This window comes from Stenella coeruleoalba (assembly GCF_951394435.1).
Source record: "Stenella coeruleoalba genome assembly, chromosome: 11".
Taxonomy (NCBI): domain Eukaryota; kingdom Metazoa; phylum Chordata; class Mammalia; order Artiodactyla; family Delphinidae; genus Stenella; species Stenella coeruleoalba.
The window spans coordinates 66,573,015-66,595,081 of NC_137157.1; the positions used below are offsets into that span (position 1 = coordinate 66,573,015).

Below are 22,067 nucleotides of genomic sequence, written 5' to 3' on the forward strand. Positions count from 1 at the left end.
TCACAGGATCTAGTCCACCATGATATCAAAAGTAGAAATCAAAACACTTTGGCAACTACATATTTGAATATAAACCAGTGACTCTTGCCGATATATCAGATACTGTACTTCAGGAATCCACTTATGATGGTGAACTAATGATGAACTATTTTCTTCTGTTAATTTTTGGTAACTACTTAAAAAAATACTAGAAAAATTATCAAAGCCAGGTAGCCTGTCCCACTTTTTTCTTGCTAACAGATTTTGATTCTCCTCAGAGCAAACCAAACACCTCCTGTCTCAGCCTACTTAGCTGCTATGAGGAACCATGTGCTGTAGTTCTAGCCAATGAGATGTAGGTGACAGTCTTCTCTGGGGGCTTCTGGCAAAGCATTTTCTTTCCTAACAAATAGGAAAAGATTTGGCTAGCATCACCCTTCTCCTTCCTCCTGCCTAGAACATAAATGTGTTATCTGGAGTTGCAGTAGTCATATTACAACCACAGAGTGACATGCAATGAGAGAAAACCTAGAGAATCAGATACAGTCCTTACATCAGTGAGCTGGTGTTAATTCAGGAGCACCCAGCTACTCCTAGTGAAATTTGTTATGTAAGAAAAATCAATCCCTATGTGTTTAAGCCACTATCGATGGGCTTTCTGTTTCTTGCAGCTAAATATAATACTAACTGACCACACCAATGAAGTAACTTTCAAATCTTTGGAATTAAGTAGTAGTTATTCACTTGGTGTAAGAAGTAAAGTTGGTTAGGCCAATTTCAAATTTATAGCTGCCTTAGTCATTTTTCATAGCTGGTAAATTTCAGGGATGTAAAAAACTATTGTAAGAAGGTATACTGTGAAAATGCAATTAAAATAATACAAATAAAAATATTATAGCAATAAAAGTTTCTCCAGGGAAAATATGATATCTTATTTGTCTTGAATAAGCCCCTTCATAGCCTAATAGCCAGTGCCCCAAATAAAAAGGCCTTCAATTAATACTGAACTGAAAGGAATTGAATTCCCCTAGCACACAACATGCCTTTAACTTTTAAAGGAGTTAACCAACTTTATTTAAAAAAATAAATTTATTTATTTACTTTTGGCTGCGTTGGGCTTTCGTTGCTGCGCGCAGGCTTTCTCTAGTTGTGATGAGTGGGGGCCATTCTTCACTGCAGTGCGCGGGCTTCTCACTGGGGTGGCTTCTCCCATTGCAGAGCATGGGCTCTAGACACACGGGCTTCAGTAGTTGTGGCTCGTGGGCTCTAGAGCACAGGCTCAGTAGTTGTGGCGCACGGGCTTAGTTGCTCCGCGGCATGTGGGATCTTCCCAGACCAGGGATCGAACCTGTGTCCCCTGCATTGGCAGGCGGATTCTTAACCACCGTACCACCAGGGAAGCCCAACCAACTTCATTTAATTACTGTTCTCAGGTCAAATTTTATTAATAAATGTTATAAAATAATTATTAGCAAGAGATAACATATTGTACATTTTAAGTCAGAAGAGGCAACAACAAAGCCTGCAAACACACTGCTTCATAAACTATTTCAGAGTATACTTTTCCTACCTCCATGACAATGATAAAAGCCAGCTTAGCTGCAATCACATGCCAATAATAGATGTTGTGTTTATACTCCTGTGGGTGTCCAGGAGGGTACCGGAAATCACGATACCTGGAAATGAGATGGAGACATTTCAGGAGATAATTCTTTTTGATCAAATGCTGTAAACAAGGGCCCATTAAAAAAGGTCATATTTCATGCAACATTCTTTTAAATTGGACATCATATAAATTTTCTCTAAGAGTGTTTGTTTGTTTTTTGGCCACGCCACATGGCATGGCTTGCGGAATCTCAGTTCCCTGACCAGGGACTGAACCCGGGACCACGGAAGTGAAAGCCTGGAATCCTGACTACTAGGCCAGCAGGGAACTCCCAAGTTTTCTCCAAGAGTTTAATTTGATGACAAAACCCTGAAATAACTACTCCAGTAGTACTTCATTTAACTTACAAGAGGAAGATGATGGTATGATGGATTCCATCTTTGTAAAAAAGAACAAAAATATTTTAAATTTTATCCCTGCTTCCTCAAAAGAGTATAACTAAAACAAGTTAGCATATTTTCAGAAACATGCTTATAAATTTATTTATATAATGGTGTCATCAGGGTTCACTCAGCTATGGGGCTATCTCTCTCTACAGAGATACTAACCTACTTTTTATACTTTTCTTACTTAATTTTCTTGTTGTCAGACATCATATGCTACTGCTGTTAGTGTATTTCCCTCAGGTAGCACATCTCTCATTTTCTGCCTGTAACCTCTTAGACCTAGTTTAATTACTCTTTAGAACTATGTAAAGTAAGAGTAACCAGATTCAATGAGGGATTCTGAAGAGGCTTTACTATGTGTCACTTGGAAACATTTATCTGGGGCTTATCTCTGGTTTCTTGGTTGTGTTGTTGAGAATGTGAATCAGAGAAGGCTTTGAGGAGTTGAACTAAATGAATTTTAAAGCCTCCTTTAGGTTTAAGACTTTGATTGAAACCCCCCCCACACACACACACACACAACTCTACGACATGCAGTCAACAAACTTTTCAGTTAGTAACTCAGTTGACAAAACTAAGTGTACACTGTCCACAGTTGATCTTACTAGCCATTAATATTAGTGCACAGAGCTTTGGAACACTTTTAGAGAACACTGCTAGGCCAGGCTGAGGTATTTACATTTTTGTCTTTGCATTGCTTTGTTAAGTGATGGTACATACTAGTTTGTCATCATTCAGTACCATCAGGTTGTGCTTGAATAACACATTAGTCATAACAACTGAATTATCTTGCTTTTTGGAACTCTTAGAGTTTCTTCAGTTCTAAGATATAGGACTTTCCCCCTGGATCAGTCTTCCTGTAATCATTTGAAACTCTCATTTAAAAACCTTGCCGTATGGTTTGGCTTGAAAGTTCTAACCCTAGTCTGTATTAACTTTTATATCCCATCCTTTTTAAAGTCTGATTGAAAAGAAAGCTAGGAAAAAAACATCTTTAGCAATTTTATTTATATGATACCAAATAGAATTATATTACAATAAAAGTCCTTTAAAAGATGAAGTGCATTTTTAAACACTTATAAGCAGAACTTGCCTGCATGTGGTATAGTCACCAAGCTCAGTGTACGGATTTTCCTTGCTTTTGCTTTTAAAGTCGGCAACGTTGAAGTAGGAGAGAGTGTTGTTGATGTATCCCTGCATGGTGTAGTGTGGGTGGTCCCCATAGGGCGGGACGGAGAAGGACCAGTAATACACCAGGCGGGGGATCATGTCTGATGTGAAAGCAATGATCATGGCCTATGTTGGGAAGAAAACAGTAAAGGGGGTATTAATTGAGAGCCTTTATAGCTAAGGTTAACCGACATGCCAGAATTACATTTTCATCAGTTGATTTTTTTTTAAATTAAAGACTCAGAAACCTTAATTCTTCCCTGTCAAATGGATATAGGTAGTGAGTATCCTAAAGTCTTTGAGCAGCTGCTTTAAAGTAAAATAGTTCCTTTGCTTTTGGTCTTTAAGGGAATGTCCAGAAGTCTACCTGCAGTTCAAAAGCAAAGGCCTGATAGTTGCCTATTATGTGTCTTAAGTACAGTAAGAATAATTGTAGACTGGGGTATTGTGGACAACTCAAGAGCTGCTTGCATATGTTATTTGTAAATTATATTTTAAAAAATTAGAATATAATGAAATTCAATCAACCTTGGAGCACTATTTGATATAATTTAATCTTTTAGGATTTAGAAGTCCCTTTTGTATGCGTCATACTAAGGTCAATATTATGAAAATAGGTTGGCTTTATATGATTCCTTTGTAGATAAATAATTGAGAAAAAGCTACTTTTTTATCACTTACCTCTTAAAAATAGAATACTAACTGCATAATATCTATTTTCCTTCAACTTCATACTTTTTCCCTATAGTATCTTGACTTGGTTAGACAAGTCAAACCATAGTCTGATTTAAACACTCAGTACATACTTATGTCTGTTGCTTTATTAGACAGCAAGAACTGTTGCTTTAATAAAATGTAGTAACAAGAAATTGTATTGGGATTGTTCTATTCATATAGTCAAGCAATGGTATCTATTTTGTTAGACCTAGTGTCTAAGCCTCTAAACTTCCAAAAGGTTAAATAGATAGTTAAAAACACTGTAAATTATCAAATAACATAAAGAGAGTTTAGTGTGTTCCCAGATTAAAGAAATAAATATGGGTCAGTCTTAAACCAGAGTCTATGCCAGGCAGACATTTATTAGGATCTAAAGCTATTATGAATTACATGAATTTTCTCCAAAATTCTTTAATTTGGGCTTTAATCTCTCAATGTGTAAAACTGGTTTGAAGGAAGGAGAAAGTAAAGAATATTCTTCAATCCAAATTCTATGTGAATAAACAAAGCTAAATGTTTCAGTCATTCACTGAAGCAAAAGAAAAGACGTTTTTTGCACAACACGATCTTAATAGTATTCATCTGAACATATGATTTAGACACAGTGAGACCACAGGCCAATAAACAAGGTCTCAGGTAAAGCAAGAAAAACAACTGAGGGGCTTTTCTACTGCAAAATCCCCGCCCCCCACTAGAACCAGCTTTGTCATTTCCTCTGATGTGGAGTCTCTCTGGGTGTGTGTAGCCTTGCCTGTCAGTGGTGGTAACGGTGGTGGTGAAAGACAAGAATATTTTACTCTTCCTAGATTTCAATAGATTAAAATTTCCTGTTATCATTTAACTCAACTTTAGCTTTTTATAGAATCACCTGCAGATGTGCTTCAAGGAGCTACAAAAATTCCAACAAGGAAGATAATTCTATTGACTTCTGACAAGATACTTTTTCCTCCTGAATTGAGCTGCTTTGAGACACACTGCAAGAATACAAATAAGTGCAGTGTGCTTCATTTCCCATGCTGTCCCAAACACAATTTTCCATTTATATCAAAATAAATTAAAATAGGTCTTCAGTAGCAGATGCTCTGGCATGATACAACAATGTCAATTCAGCTTATTTATTGAACCAGCAGCTTTAGAGTGAATGATTTTATACCAGACTCCTGCCTGATGCCCTTTCATATCCCTGGTGGCTGTTCTCTTCTTCCTGCTTCCTAAAAGTTCTATTATGGGAAGCTAGCTATTGTTGTGCACATGAGATTGGCAAGGCACAAATTAGGTATGTGAGGGGATAATATACATGTTTCATTCTTACAGAATTATACGCAAACATGAAGAGGAGCTGCATCTTGGAAGCTGAACAAATTTTAATATGGAAAAAAGGATTGTCCATAGTTTAATAGATGATCGAATAAGCAATTTTTCTAGGGTATAATAAAACAATGCCCGAGTTATAAGAAAAAACATCCACTGAATGAGAACAGTAGCGCCAATTAGTGGGCATGTGTGTGCCTGTGTGTGCACACGTCTTAGAGACACAGCCAACACTCCATCTGCGCTAGCGGCGTGGAGCCATGCTGGGGGCACGAGGAAAAGGTGCCTCATACGATCAGACCAGGACGCTTGAGTAATGGGGAGTAGAAGTCAATTGAATTTTCTGGTTTGCTGAAGGTCAAACAAAAATGCTTTTAGTTTCAAACCTTGTTGCTAAAAATTTCAAGCACACAAGTCCACGTTCCTGCCTGGCTTCGTGTCGTATAGCACATTGAACATGACAGATGCGTACTTTTATGACTGTGGCGCTTGAAAGGCCTCGCTGTCATGTTTCTGAACATCAGCCTACGTTTCACAGCACAGTGGATGCTGAAGGTGGGGACTAGCTGGGTGTGTGGAAACTGACATAATCTAGTGGTTGCTTTGTGTGTGATTTGCCAACTTTCTCCAAAAAGGAGGGACAGCATGCAATCCAGATAAATTGAGGGTTCTTGGGGGGGTGACAGCTGGGTTCCAGATAACTTGTCTTATTGTGTAAAACTGTGACCATGGTCCACACAGTGACACACTGTAAAATTCTTGTGCCTCTAGTTTTGACACCTGGCAAGGTCTACATTGTCACTGTGAATGATGATGTGGAATGAAGGTGATAACAAAGCTGCTAACATTCCATGAGGACCAGGCTCTGTGCATTCCATGCACTAACTCACTGAATTCCCTAAGCCCCCTTTGTGGTATATAATAGTCTGAAAATATGTGATAGGGAATTACGCGATTTACAAACGATAAAATGAAGCTCTGAAGGGTTAAGTCTTGGCCCAAGATCGTGCAGTTGGGAAGCTGCAGTGCTGGGAGGCACAGCTCAGGCACTGCGGACTCCGTTCTGTTTCTATAAGTGCTTGTGGGAAAAGGTGGCGGATGCAGGGTAAGTGTGACTTGATTAAGAAGTTGTTAAAACTGGGATATCGCTTCGGTGGGGACTGTAACCTGGGAGTGAAATTGGCAGTGAAATAAGGGAGGAAATAGCCCTGGTTGTACGGGCATTTCTAGGGAAGGCGGTTCCCTGATGGGCTGGCATGGGAATTGCTCTGCTTGCCTGCCCCCTGTTGGCCAGTGAGGGCAGGGGTGGGAAAAGAGAGAGACTGTTCAGACTGGTCCATAATCAGTACAGGTTGTAAACAACTGCATTCTATTCCCTCATCACTCAGACACATGCAGGGCGTGAGGATGCTTAGCTTATGACCAACAGCGGGTAGGAAAGACCACGGGTGGTGTGAGGAGAGATGAGACGTGCCCTAAATCTGCCTCCTCAAGGAACCTCTGCCCCTGGGCACGAGGAAGGCAAGGAACGGCTGGGAATGCACAAAGCGTTTATACTTCATCATCAAATAGTTCCTATTTTCAATTCGTCGTCTGGAATATACAGTAGAATATGGTGGCATGATTGTTATTATTTTAGGGTCTTCAAACTCTAAATGGATTGATTTCTATCTCCATTATAAAAGCACTGTTGGGTAACTCCTTTTATAGTCATGTGAGGATTAAAATAGTACTTACTGTTAATACTATTACCATGTTTCTGTTGAATAAAAACTAGCAAATGAGCAACAATAGCTTAATGGTCACTATCCCTAGCAGCTGCCTCTGTAAGAGGTCTTGTAATTCACCAGTAATAATACATAATGTACAATAAACAAAATACATTAAAAAATAACAATTACAGTTATAGCAACTATGTTGTTTATATGAATGACAGTATTAGCATCTTCCTCCCATATCATGAAATACCAAACACTGGATTCCTTAGGAAGCAACCCTAATGCATTTTTGGACTTTCCAAGGTCTTTACCCTGTGAAGCCTATTTACTCACATTGGTCACCACAGCCAGAATTGCTATTCCTTGCATGATGGGCTGCCATGCTCCGATGTCCTGGGCTTTTTCTGGCACCATGCGTCTATACTGGGTAGTCAGTTTCCACGCGTCCACTCTTATTTCCAATATATTGTTCACCAGAGCCAACAGAGGGGCCAGTGGAAAAGAGGCCACAAATAAGGTGACGAACCCAAACTGAATAACTGTCAATGGAAGGGACATACATCATGGAGTGGTGGATGGATGGAAGGACAACACATATTCCTTTACTCTTATTAAGAAAGAGAAAGGCAAACAGTGAGCTACATCCCAAAGAGAAAAGACATTCGTGGTAATAATAATGTTCAACAGTGAAAGAACCCAAACAAAAGACAAATATAAAACCTCTGGAGAGAAGACTAATGATAGCCTGTTTCTTTCACATAGATACACTTCATAGGAATAACATATTTAAAAATCTTTAATCAACCACAGTTATTTGCTAGTAATAAACTTGGGATACTCTAAGCATATTCTTCATTCTCAGTGTAGAAGTAACAGAATGTTGGAAGAGGATTTGTGATTTAGGGTTAAAAAACAGAAAAGGAATATTGTGGAAATACCTAACGAGCTAAAAAGAAATAAGAAATGTACCGAATGTAAATTTGGGAAGCCTATGTTTGGAGAATGCTGGAGGAAATATGCTGAAAATAAGCAAATGCACAAGCTCCCCTGAGTCTGTGAATGCAAGTGCAGCACATTCAGAGAATTTGGTATATTATTACAAATGATGGAAATGTATGCAGTAAGTGTCTTAATAAGTCAAAATATAATCCTTTCTCAGGAACTTTTATTTCGATATTGTTGCAGTCTATGCGGTCACAGTAAGTCAAAATTGGGGTGGTGGCTTAGAAGTTCCTTCCCTTTGTCTGTAATTTACGTGGCTTCGCTATAGATGGGGCAGCAGAGATCTGGGGGAAGCTGTACCACGGGAAGGTAGGGTTAGCTATGATAAGGCCAGAGATCTAAAGAAGTTTCACACCCTTCTCTCCTAACTGGCAGACCTTTCAAGTGAACTAGCATAGGGATGTAACTAAGACAGTAGATCAGAGGAAAAGGGCCCTAAGCAGGCCCTTTACGGCTATTGCTCAGCCAAGGGGCAGGGATCGCTCCGGCCAGGAAGGGCAAGACTCTGGAGGCGGTGGCTGGGTAGGAGAAGCTGGCAATCGCTTCTGATATGAGAGGCCAGAAAGTGTCACAGAAAAGCAGTCAGGGTTGGAAAGATCTGGCCAGTCTACAGGCCAGGCAGGAGCCGCTGTATTCAGAGAAATCACACAGGCAAGGACCAGAGTTTGTGACGTTACAGAGTCAGCAGCATGTCACCGAGCACTGATGTCAACATCTGTGTCCATGATTCACCCAACCCTAAATGAAGTCGTCCACCTCCAGGGGCCAGGCAGGTAACAGAAATGTGTGGAATGGGTACAGTAACTGGCAAACTGGCAAGTGGATGTCCTAATGGAAGGAACTGCTCAGAGGCACCATATTGGAACGAGGGCCCAGGGCTGCCAGATCTCCTTACTATTGAAGAGAAGCCAGAAATTAGGACTTTATTGGCAGTAAAGCCAGTTAAAAATCCAGAGGAGAAAAGATACCATTCATAAAGACAACAAAGGCACAGACTGTTTAGAAATAAATTAGTGAGAAATGTTAAGATGGTTATGATAATTGACTTAAAAAAATAAAGAACAACAAATAATGATGAATGAATGGACGCACCATATTGTTAACTGGGAAGACTCAAGTTTGGGGACATGTCAGATATTTTTCTCCAAAATAAAGTTTAGAATTTGAATGCAAATTTAGTTAATAATCCCAAGTGGATTTAAGAAAAAAAGCTGAAAGGTGATGCTAAAGTTCTTCAAGAAATATATACAAGTACACAAGTGAAATAATGAGGAGGGATGTTTAAAGTGACAGTGTTAGGGATATTTCTGAAAAAGGATAAAATGGGACCGGCTCTAAGACATATTAATGTGTATTATATTGCTATGGTAACAGTTCAGAACTAGTGCATTAATAGATAGTATGAATTAAATAGATTTCAAGAACAGATGCAGATATTCATGGGATTTTAGTATATTATAAAAATGATGTTTCAAATCAGTGGATTCAAGTAATGGAGTAATTAGCTAAATCATTAGACGAGCTGGTATGGAGTCCTCACTTTTGATATCAAAATAAATTCGATGCATTAAACATTTTTAATTAAAGCACCAGAAAAAAACCAGCATGGTATAATCTGCTCTGATATTCAAGTGAGAAGAACTTTCTAAACAACTTTTGAAACCAAGAACAAAAACAAAGGCCTATCAGCTCAGCAAGGCAAAAAAACATCCATTGTGAAAACAAAAACAACCCTTGCCTGAAACTTTCTCATGACCCTGAATTGCTCTCTGATCCTTTCTATGCTTTCTTCTTCACTTTAAAGTCAAGTTTCTTGAAATTCACCTGCGCTGATGATTTCTCCATCACTCAAAGCTCTGCAGCCTCTGTGGCCCTCACCACTGCACTCGTCTTGCTAACTCTGTTGGTGGCTGCGCATGCCAAAGCCAAATGTACTTTTCAGTCCGTGTTTATTTGATTACTAGGCAGCTTCCCCCCGCCCCCCGCAGTGCCCCCCACCCCGCCCCCTGCCCCCTCCCAGCAGCTTCTGATATGGCCAAATATTTTCCTCTCTGTGGAATGTTTTTCGCCCTTGATTTCTGTTTATTTAAATAGTTTTAAAAAGCCAAGGTAGAAGTGTGTGTGTACACACACACACACACACACACACACACACAGATATAAATTTTTAAAGATATCTAACTATAGTGCTTCTTGTATTTTTTCCCACAGTCCCGGCCATTAAGGGGACTTTATTAGCTCTTGCTTTTTTGCCTCCCCCTACCCCTTTGCATTATGCTCCGTTAGTCAATATTTGAATCCCTTTCAAGCAAGTTGATAGCCTTCTCTGCTAGTTTTCTCTCAACTGTTCTGCTATTCTCCTTTCTCTTTGGGGATTTTTCTTCTCCCATTTACCCTTTAAACGCCCCTTTCCCCAGGGCTTCATCATCAACTCTCTGCCTAGCATGCCCGAATCACCCACATGGTCTCACCCGTAGCTCCTCTGAGTTTCGGGAGATCCAACTTAATAACAGACATCGCCTCTCAGATGTCTCATAGAAACCTCACACTCAAAATATCCAACACAGAACCATTTCTTCAAAACCAACTCCTCTCCTTACATTCCACCCTGCATATTCACTCTCCTAGAAGTTATCTTCACAATTCTATTCCTCACCTGCCATACTAGTCATCTCTTGAACACCTATCAAATCTGTCTCCTTTTCCTCAGCCCATAGCCTCTATGTAGGTGCTTACCACTTGTTGTGTGGGTTACCTGGTGTAGCCCCCCCTGAAATACCCTCTCCCTACCAAATGCAGGCCCCACCCAAAATATTATCTTCATTCTGCTACCAGAATAATCTGATCTTCTTGGACATAAACACAATGCAATTCTCTTGCTTACAAATATTCCAAAGTATCCCTGTTTCTTTAAGGATAAGTTCAAGTCTCCTGGTTAAGCACACAAGACCCACCATGATACAGCCCTTGCTTACCTGATATCCCCCCTATGGATCCTTTGTTCTAGCCATGCTTTGTTTACTTGCCGCTCTCTGAACTGGCCAAGCTGTTTCATGCCCTTGTACTTGAAATTGCACCCAGCTCTCTGCGTGAAATGTCCATCACCTCTATCACACTTTAGCTAGCTACCTTCCATTCACCCTTCAAAACCCAGCTTAAATATCACCTGCTCTAGGAAGTCTCATTTGTGTTCACCTGCTTAGCAATCCACCAAGTACTCACCATCCATTGCTTGGCCCTGGGAGGCCAGACACCAAGTCTTAACTTTTCTTGGTATCCCCAGCAACTGATACAGTGTTTGGCAAAGCAGTTGCTCAATCGTTGTTAGATGGATGGATGGATGAATGAATAAATGAGTAAAGAGATGAGAGGCCTACAAATCCTCGCCAGTCACCTAGTTGCCATTTTGGAAAGTTCATCCTGCAAAGATGAGGAAATGTCGATGCAGGTGGTGGGAAGAAATAGAGCAGAGATGGGGGAGTGGGGGAAGACAGGCCTGGTCCTGGAGAGTGCAGAGGAGGCCTGGGAGGGTGTAGCACTGGAGAGAGAGGGAAAGAGAGGGGTAGGTGCAAGGAGATGTTAAAGAACAAGTGGTATTAATTACAGTAAATTAAATGGAGAAAATTATATATGAAGGTGAGATCAAGTGAACATGCAAGGGTGAAAGAGGCAGTACCAGAGACAAGCAGGGCCCACTTCATCACTTCACTGCATTTCATCTGGAGCACCCGCCCACTGGGAAGGCATCATCAAGTTCTCGAGAGACTGGTGTTTGTGCTGTACGGTGCTCTACATACAAAACGGTATCCTGTGGCTTTTCAGATTTTAAGACTGACAGACTATTTCTCTTAGGCCCCAAGTCTAAGTTCTCAGAAGTCAGGACCATACATCTGGGGAGGCAATTCTGGTTAACAACCCAGGCTTACTCTAATAATCTCAAAGGATGGTGGGGAATTCACTAAACAAAATAAAGAAATTTCACTCAAAACACATATGCCCCTACAGAACCTGGCGGGGGTCGCTGGGGCAATGCTACTGTAAACTCAACCAACAGTTGTACTTGGGTGTGTTGGGACTCCAAGCTCAAGTCACTTAAATATTTATGAGGGTCCAGGCAGTGGTGTCCCAGCTGAGGACTGAAAGATGTAAAGGCCTGAGTGCTAACTTCCAACAGGACCAGTCTAGCCAGGGAGAGAGGCATGCACACACATACCATCAAGACAAGAGTCAAGTGCTATTGATGCCTAGAGAAGAGAGCAGAAACTGTGTGAAAAGTTGAGGGTTCCTGCTGAGGCTAGCTAGGAACTCTTCCAGGTAGAAAAGAAGGGAAAGGGTTTTCAGGCAGAGGGGAGTTGGAGTTCCCTCCACGGGGCAGAGGGGACCAGAGCTGGTGGCTGGGTGCAAGGCCTAACTATGCAAGGGTGGAAGTCTCCAGTGCTGTCTGTCAGAAGATGTTTCCCTTCAGTAGCCAAGATGCAGAATTAAAAAGGTAGATGGTGCTGTCATTAACGAATACAGGGAAAATTGGAAGGAGGAAACTGTGGGGATGAGCTCACCCCCAAAGGCACCCTATGTTTATTTTAGAGGAACAAAAATAATTCAAAAGGCATTTGGAAATTCTATCTCCCACAAACCAAAAGAACAAAACATAGATTTCACTCTGGTGTTGAATACAGAATAACAGATTGCCTACTCTCAGAAACTGATTGATTTTTCTAATTCATTAAGGATTATTTGGATAATAGGAAAACAATTTAATAAATCTAAAAAACTGGGGGAGGGATAAATTAGGAGTTTGGGATTAGCAGATAAAAGCTATTATATATAAAATAGATAAACAACAAGGTCCTACTGTATAGCACAAGAACTATATTCAATATCCTGTAATAAACCATAATGGAAAAGAAAAAATTTTTTTTTAATCTCTCTATAACCACTGTTATTCCATCCTTTCTTATAGGGTAGTGTGAGGCTGAATTATTTTATTATTATTATTTTTAAATATAGTTCCCTGTGCTAAAGATTAGGACCTTGTTGTTTATTTTATATAAAGTATCAATAGTATGGATCTGTTAATCCCAAACTACTAATTTATCCTTCCCCCACTTTCCTCTTTGGTAACAATAATTTTGTTTTCTATGTCTGTGAGTCTGTTTCTGTGTTGTAAGTAAGTTCATTTGTATCATCTTTCTAGATTCTACATATAAGTGATATCACATGATATTTGTCTTTCTCCGTCTGACTTATTTCACTTAGTCTGATAATCTCTAGGTCCATCCATGTGAGGCCAAATTATTTAGTTGGTAATTATTTTAATGAGACTATGAAATTCTACAAGTCCTATCAATTTCTCCCCAAAGCATGACTATATAACTTTTCCTTTCAATACCATTTATTTGACTAAACACAGTAAAAATAACTTTTCCAAGTTTTTTTTTTTGTGTTAAAATAACAAATGATATTCTGCCACAGAATGCTGTTATTATTAACGCTGATAATAGCTCCAATAAGAAATATTTACAATTATGTCTCATTTTGGAATAACAGGTAATTGTCTTATAGTTCTTTTAAAAATAAACAGAATAAATAAATAAACATAGCTTCTACATTATTTACTGCAGCTACACCCTTAATGGAACCTGGTCACGAAACATAACAAAAGCAAAAATGAAATTCAAATCAGACTCCCGGCCGCAAAGCATTGTTGACTGAAGAAGCTACAAGATGAACCTTTCACTCACTGAAGGAAGCAGGTGCGTTTCCATGTATAATGTATATTTTTAAAAGCAATTATTTTGTATATAGAATGTGATTTAATAAAAACCTCCCTCTATCTGCAGACCGACAAACAGGAACCACAAAGGGGTGTCTCTACAAATACACAAACCCCCATGCATAAATGCAAAGCCTGTCAAAATCCTTTCCTGTTCTCCTAAGCTTAAAAAACTGTAATTCAACACAGTGGTGAGCTGAAAGGGCACAGATACAAAACATGTCTATTGTTAGCCTTCTATTAGATAAAAGTGTGTCATGCATAATAGAAAAGATGGTGTTTCCTATGGAAATCTATTTTGAGATGCAACCATTTAAAGGCAACTGAGAGCTCAAAATCAAGTTCAACTGAAGAGAAACAGAGCCCAAGTAAATACTACAGAAATGCACAAAGACATTCGAGAAGGAGGAGACCTGTGCTAAATCTTAATTCCAGGCCAACAAAATAGTTCCGAATTCAAGCCAGTGATTTGCCCTGAGGTCATTCAAGGAGCCAGGCAGAAACCACTGGCCAGAAGACATAGATATAATGTCAAAGGCAAGTGTGAGATGTGGAGGAGGGGGGGACCCTGTGACCCTTGCTCCCACGGGCTTTCTGCACAGGCTTGCTTATACGACTGTTCAGAAGGGTATTGGCCAGCAGCTGTGCTGCATGGACTCCAGCCCAGGCTGAGTCACATCTAATAATAGCTCTGAGTTCGTTCTTAGACAACATGGTTAGAATCCTCCAACAATCAACGGTGAAGACATACCTCGATTAATATTCCATTTCATTGCTGGGTAATAAATCTTCAGCTTTGCACAACATAAATGTTGACAAAGATACACACAGTCACCTTATTTGAAAGCCTGATTGTATAATTTTATCTAGTGGAGAAAAACGGACTCCTCTTCATTTCAACAGGCTAGATAATTATCCGGCTCTATAATCGATGCTTTTGGAATCCAAAACATGTTCCAGTATAATTCATATCACCCAAAATCTCATTAGCGACTTACTCATTTCAAGGTATTCATAAAATAATCCCAGTTTGCCCATGGGCTGCAGATGGTAGTCCTGTTCCCATCGTGGGGCTTTCTTTTCTGCTCCCGAAACTGTGCGACATCGTCCAATTATATTCATGACCCAGCTGCCAAAAAGATCAAATTATCAATCAGAATATTGTCAGACCAAGGGCATAAAAGTATTACTGATGTTTCGAGCTGAACACATCATCTTCCCAAGAATTTAATTTCTTGTTTTCATGCTCAATTTCTTTTTATTTCTGCCTCCCTACCCCAAAATATTTTGAAAAATAGTATTGACTACATACCTGGCTTTATCCAAATTGTAACTACTATGATTTTTCCTCCTACCTCCTTTTCATGTGGGCATTTTAATTTTTAAAAGATACTTTCCCTCATTTGATTAACTTTTTTTTTTCCCCCCATTTCCCTGCTATTATCGAAGATGGTCTTTCCAGACTGAAAATCGCCAGAGAAAATAAACAAAGCATGGAGGCCAGTGTGGTCCGGGGCTAAGAGGAAAACAAGTCTGTTGGTGGCAGGGGGTGGAGCCTAAGAGACCACGGTGAGGATTTGGGCCATTTTTCACTCTGAAGGAAGTGGGGAGCCACTGAGGGGCACGGAGCAGAAAAGGGACATACTTTGACACCGGATAAAACAGGTCCAAGACCCTACTTTCAGCTGAACAAATTAAAGACCAAAGGAGTGACATGCTTCCTCAAAGTCAGTGCAGAGCTTGCAGGAAACACAGCCCCAACTGGCGGCCCAGTGCTCTGCCCCCTACTGGATGCTGCTCCGCAGAGCAGCCTGGTGTCTCCTCTTGGGTTATGCATTTTTCTTTCTCAGAAGCTTGTGAGCCAAATGAACGCATCCCCACTTTTTTTTTTTTAATGTTTAGAGATACCTCTTTTTAAAAAATTTATTTATTTATGGCTGTGTTGGGTCTTCGTTTCTGTGCGAGGGCTTTTTCTCTAGTTGTGGCAAGTGGGGGCCACTCTTCATTGCGGTGCGCGGGCCTCTCACTATCGCGGCCTCTCCTGTTGCAGAGCACGGGCTCCAGACGCGCAGGCTCAGTAGTTGTGGCTCACGGGCCTAGTTGCTCCGCGGCATGTGGGATCCTCCCAGACCAGGGCTCGAACCTGTGTCCCCTGCATTAGAAGGTAGATTCTCAACCACTGCGCCACCAGGGAAGCCCCGTCCCCACTTTTTTAATGGCAATTTGAACTGAAAAGAAATCGGAAACAGTTGGCAGTGAAACAAGGTGTGCACCTGTAGCCTACAGGGCTGTTGTCCCGAAGCAACAGCTGGCTTGTGGTTTACTTGTCGACTTCATCAGAAGACGCACAACAACTACAAACAACGTAGCATCTGGCTAAGCTCCAGCTGACGACACAGCACGTTTGTGTGGATTTCACTGTAAAGACCACTGTATACATTGCACGTGAACATGCGTGTGTACACACACACACACACACACACAGTGTTAAGAGGGGAATTAAAAATTGCTGACCATGGGCTTCCCTGCTGGCGCAGTGGTTGGGGGTCCGCCTGCCGATGCTGGGGACGCGGGTTCGTGCCCCAGTCCGGGAGGGTCCCACATGCCGCGGAGCGGCTGGGCACGTGAGCCATGGCCGCTGAGCCTGCGCGTCCAGAGCCTGTGCTCCGTAGCGGGAGGGGCCGCAACGGTGAGGGGCCCGCGTACCACCAAAAAAAAAAAAAAAAAAAAAAAAAAAAACTGACCACGGTGGGTTGCCCGTTGCTACTGATCTCAGTGTTAACTGTTCACTGACCACTCCCCCAAGGTTTGCTAAGGGGAGATTTCTCTACAGTGAAACATGGTCCTGGCTTCACAATCTTTCCCCACTTCTTTCTTCTATGACATTAGGGGAATAGCAGGAGGCTGTGGAAGTGGAGGGGATATGGACTCAGACACCCCTGCATCGGAATCCACACTTCACTGCTTATTCGTTATTTAACTTCAGTCAAAGTTCACATAAAATGGGGTGATAAAACCTACACTGCCCAGGGTTGTTATCAGGATTAGATTCAGAACAGGTGAGGTATTTAGGAAACTTCCTAACACATCAAAATCCCCGTGTGGGATCATCTTTTGACCAACACAGCCTAACTGGCTGAGGCCAACAGTAAATGCAGCCTAAGTGACTCAGCATCCTGACTCGGATCTCACTCCAGCACTTACAAGAATGATGTGGAACGCTGGTTGCCTGGTGCTCCTTCCTAGGCCACAACCCAGAGCTCTGTGATCAGTCAAGTCTGAGGTTTGGCCAGGAATCCGCAGTTTTACAGACGTTCCAGGGGCCTTGTCGCGCACATGGCAGAGGACCGCACACATCCATCACCCATCGTGACACCCAAACTCAAGATCACCGGTTTCTACTGGTTTACTTTTCACTCTGCCTCATACTTCCAGCCTCAGCCTCTTGCGAATCCTCTCCATGCCCCAGAGAAGCAGGTCTTTTACTATCGGGGACCCAAACCCATGATGACTTGGATTCAGGATGAAACTTCTGTCCTGGCAGCCACTTGCATGACTAACTCATCTGGTACTTGTTTCTTGTACCACACTGCCTGCCTCCCCCGCCACCAATCATATTAGGTCAAATGAGAAGAAATGACTAGCTTGCTTTTCTGATCTTCGACTCTGAGCCTCTTGTTCAGTCTGAGTTGAACCACTCATCTGTAGCAGGAAATCTTGGGTTGCAGTCCATTCATCACTGCCCTTGGTCTTTTGGATATTCTATTGGGTTATGACTCTAGTACAGGGATATCAGTCTGACTGCACATGAGAATCACATATAGAACTTTAGAAAAGTACAGACACTGGATACTTCTTCCCCTGGCCAAGGCTGGAAGCTTCCTCCCTCTACCAGGGGTTACAAAATAATTTTCTTAGCAATTGACCACGCGTATTAGTGTAACAGTATCGTAACAAATTGCTCTTTACTGAGTACTTATTATGTGTAAAGCATGGTGTGAAGCCCTTTACACCCCATTTTGTCTTTGTCTCCTCATTATCATATTTAATCCACATACTAATCACCATTTCTGTTTAGGACATTGCCACTGGCTAATTTTGAATACAAGCATCCTTCACCATCTGAATCTATTTTGCTCCTGAGTTTACTGTTCCTGAATTTGAAGACCGAGTGTGTAGAGTGAGGGACCCCTGCATTTCCGATTCTCTTATTGTACGTCTCTGATTCATTCTCTAGCCAAATCATATCTTGAGAAGAGACATTTCCTCTTGTTAAGAGTTTACTTTTGCTTATTATCTGAATAGCGAATATTCATTGAGGAAAATATAGAAAACATATAAAGAAGAAAATTACAGCCACCCATTATCTAAATAGCAAAGGACAATGCTAAGGCATTTTGGATATTTAACTCTATTTTTCTTAACATTTTATCATAAAATTTCTCCAGAGCAAGAGGCTTAATACAGGAGTTGTCCTAGCCTTTTTGTCAAGTACAGAATAAAATTCCCAGGCATGCCCCAACTATCAAAAAAGTGAGGCTAGGAAGGCCAAAGGGCTCTAAGCTTCTTCTCAGGGTCCAACAAACAATTCTATTAATTTACTGATGTTTGTATTTGAAGCATATGAGTCACTCATTCACTCAGTTGGCTCTTACTGAAGACCTACTAAATGCCAGGTGCTGACCCCGGTGCTGGAGAGACCCACCCCCACCCCCACAGATGGAGCCTGGATCACAGCACCACGTGGCCTTCATTTGCTCTGAGAATCCTAGTCAAGGACCCCAAGTGGAGTTGGGGGTGGAGGCAGGTGAGTATATGGTGAAATTCATTTCACTATGTTCCTTTTGACATATTTAAATGGTGTGAAAATAGCTACTAAATTTTATAAGTTTTCTTTTCCCTTCCTATGTATTATTGGGATGGGTGTAGTTTGGGGTAGCAAAAGTAACTGATATATCTTTAGTATGTTGAAAGTTTGTATGAAAAAGTAAGAAGGAAACTGGCACCTTTACAAAGAGCAGAAGCAGTGATGGGAAGAACCCAGCCCACTCTCTAATTTGCCTAACATTTAGCGCAGGTGTCCCCAACCCCCGGGCCATGGACTGGTACTGGAACGCTGATTTAGTGCTCCGAGTTTTCAAACAAGGCTAGTAGTAGAAATATCTGAAGGCGAAGTTCAGCTCACTGGAACTTGCAACAATGTGCTTACTTGAAGTGAACAGACCACAGATACTATAATACATCCTTTGTTTTTAAATATTTCATGTGAACAAGTTTCATTTTGGATGAATTTCTCAGTGAGTACCCGTTTAGGAAACATACTCTTCCCCTTGATTGTTTAAATCAGAAAATAGCTCACTGACAACAAGTTATTCATAAAAATTGAGTGTTAAATAGTTAACCTATTTCCTTCAGAAAATGCTTTTTTTTTTTTTGGTAATGAGTTAATAAGCCTTTCCTCTATTTGATATATTTATTTTCACATAGAAACATAGTATTATTTGCACATGACCTACTTTTACTCATTGGGAAAAACCTAACTGTGAGCCCAAGGTAAGGGCTGTCTACTGCACAGCAGGGCAAAAAAATATTCATTTCACAGCTAAGATCAGAATCTTTTTTTGAGGGGGACGGTTTGAAGTGGGGAAAAGGGAGATGTCGTTGTTTACAGACAGACACTGATAATTCTCGCTGAAGATGGAGGATAAAGCCCTGGTGAAGAAATGTGGAAGGACACACGGAAACCCAGAGGGTTCTGCTCTACAAAAACAGAAAGAAAAAACAAGAATTTAACTGCTCTACAAAGAGAATGAACAGAAACTTGGTAATGAGGGAGAGAGAAGAAAGGTTAGGGGAGGGAAGAGAAAGAATGAGAAGGAAGTTGGACGTGACGGGAGGCAGACGGGGCGGAATGGCAGGATTCTGGAGCCTACAAAGAAGGGTGATAAGTAAACAACAACAGCAGCAAAATTCCCAGGTGTGTAGTGGGATAAGGGACTAAAAAGATGGAGGTTGTGCGTTTCGAAATTCAAGTTGTTTGAGTTTCTCCTCCATGCCCCAAAACATCAGCAGGTCCTGCTCGTGTGAGTGGTTTTGCAGGTCACTGAGAAGGCTGCGCTCTGGTTCAGGCTGGCAGGGGCAGAAAGTACAGGAGAGGGAGGCAAGACAGAAGAGAGATCAACAGTTTCGTGAGAACAGAAACTCAGAGCCAGAAATTATCTTGAAAAGGTTAATGTAGTAGGCAGAAAAACGGTCCCCCCAAAGATGTCCATATCCTAATACCCAGAACATACGAATTATGGTTGCAGATGCAGTGAAGGTTGATAATCAGCTGACTCTAACAGAGACGAGCCTGGATTATCCAGGTGGGCCCAGTGTAATCAAAGGGTCATTAAAAGTGGAAGACGGAGGCAGAAGAGAAGGGAGGAGTGATGGAGGCAGATGTGACCACAGAAAAGAGTCACAGACCTGCAATCTTGCTGGCTGTGAGATGGAGAAAGGAGGTCACGGACCAAGGGATGCGGGTGGCCTCTAGGAGCTAGAAAAGGCAAAGATACAGATTACCACAGAGCCTGAAGGAAACAGCCCTGCCAGCACCTTGACTTTAGCCCAGTGAGACCTCTGCAGACTTCTGAGTTCCAGAACCACAAGACAGTAAATTCGTTGTTGTTTTGTGGGGCTTCTTCCCCCTATTTTCTTCCTATTGCCATTGAGTTTGGGGATACTTGTTGAAGCAGCAACAGAACACTAATACAATAAGCTCCTTGAAATATGCAGAAATTGCAGATGGCACTGGACTTGTCCACTCTGATATGGGATCGGACTTATGCGAAAATTAAAAGGACGGGGTGACCTCAGCTAACATCTGTTCTTCTCATTTCTAGGAAAAGAACAGTAAGTCAAAACTTTTGTAGTTATTTTAGACATCCGTCTCTCAACATGCTATGTAACCTGGTGCCTCAGGACCATAAGAGAACCTCTGTTCTTCAAAGCACGTGGGTTTGGAGCCATGGGGTTTTACATCTGAACCCCACAGTAGCCTCTTATTGGCTACATGAACTTGGGCAAATCACTTAACCTCATTAAAACACAGATTCTTCATTTGCAAAAGGGAGGTAAAAATAAGGATTGTTTGCATGATTAAATGACAGGGATAAATAAAGCACTTAAGACAGTGACTGGCACATACTAGAACTCAGCAAGTTACTATTACTGGTTTTTAAATGCATGTATAAAAGGAGGAGAGAGTTGTAAGAAGTTGTGGAAAAACTTAGTTCAAAGCTCCAACAAGAGCCATCTCTCAAAGGGCTATGATCCAACAGCCACCAACAATGGGCTACAAGGCAAAAACTACAGCAGATGGGGATTTTTGTTCAATATAAAGAAGGAGGTTTTAAAATATAATTATTAAACACTGGATACATGTACCCTGTTGGTTGGATCATCTTATCTGGAGACCTTTAATAAGCAGAGGGTCTACTCCATTTGAGAGGTGGCTGCATGCAGCTAGACATGCAGGGAAATGACTTGGATGGGTGGGCCGTTCTATCCCTAAGATCACACAACTCGGTACTCACGGAAGTAACACCTCTTGTATGTTATTCCAGATCGCTTTTCCTCCCATGATGATTATCAGCTGTGTTGTCAGCTCAAGGAGACAGCCACCTGGGTCACACTGAAATATTAAAAAGAAAGTCCTATTTAAATGGGTCTAACATGAAAAAGTCATTCATTTTATTTTTTCTGGTATTCTTGTTTAGGCTAAAAAAAAAATCTAAGGAATGTACAATGAAGAAACTCTTCATTGAGCAACTGAGAGAAAACATGGGACAGCTTAACTTGTCAAGAGAACACAATTCTACAGTCACACCTCTTCATTTCTGTATTTTCCGAGCCAATAAACTGGGTCTCCTGGATAGCCCACAAATTTGCCCTTAAAGAATGCGATGTAGAAACACGAAGAGTAGTAGTTGACAAACTGGAATAAGAACATCTTCATGGTTAGGCTGTTCTCATAGTCAGTCTGGGTCCTTGGGAGTTCTGTAGTTAAAAGAAATGTTAAGATTTTAAAATTGTGAACATCTTTGAGACGGTAATCAAAGACACTGATACATGAGTTAACATGATTAAAAAAAATACAATTCACAGTTTCCACTTCAGCTGTTTTGAATTTCTTAATATAGCTACTATGTTAATTCCAAGTTTACACATTGTTGTAAGAGTTTCTCCCCCATGAACACAATGTCCCACAAGGCAGAAAACAGTCAACTTTTCCTTAAAATTTATAAGCACAATGATATCAAATAGGCAAGAACTGTCTTCTTTCAACGTAAGACAGAAAATTA

At 41.0% G+C, this 22,067-nt stretch overlaps 1 protein-coding gene across 2 annotated transcripts in view; it reads right to left on the reverse strand.

Annotated features, from left to right (window-relative positions):
* ANO6 (anoctamin 6) overlaps positions 1 to 22,067 on the reverse strand; it is a 200,745-nt gene that overhangs the window by 10,875 nt on the left and 167,803 nt on the right. For both annotated transcript variants that reach the window (XM_079938006.1, XM_079938007.1), the window contains 6 exons: positions 21,593 to 21,762; positions 21,300 to 21,397; positions 14,721 to 14,851; positions 7,281 to 7,486; positions 3,125 to 3,327; positions 1,550 to 1,655 (listed from right to left, as the gene is read on the reverse strand). In XM_079938006.1, coding sequence (XP_079794132.1) covers positions 1,550 to 1,655; positions 3,125 to 3,327; positions 7,281 to 7,486; positions 14,721 to 14,851; positions 21,300 to 21,397; positions 21,593 to 21,762 — 914 coding nt within the window. The remainder of the gene's footprint in view (positions 1 to 1,549; positions 1,656 to 3,124; positions 3,328 to 7,280; positions 7,487 to 14,720; positions 14,852 to 21,299; positions 21,398 to 21,592; positions 21,763 to 22,067) is intronic.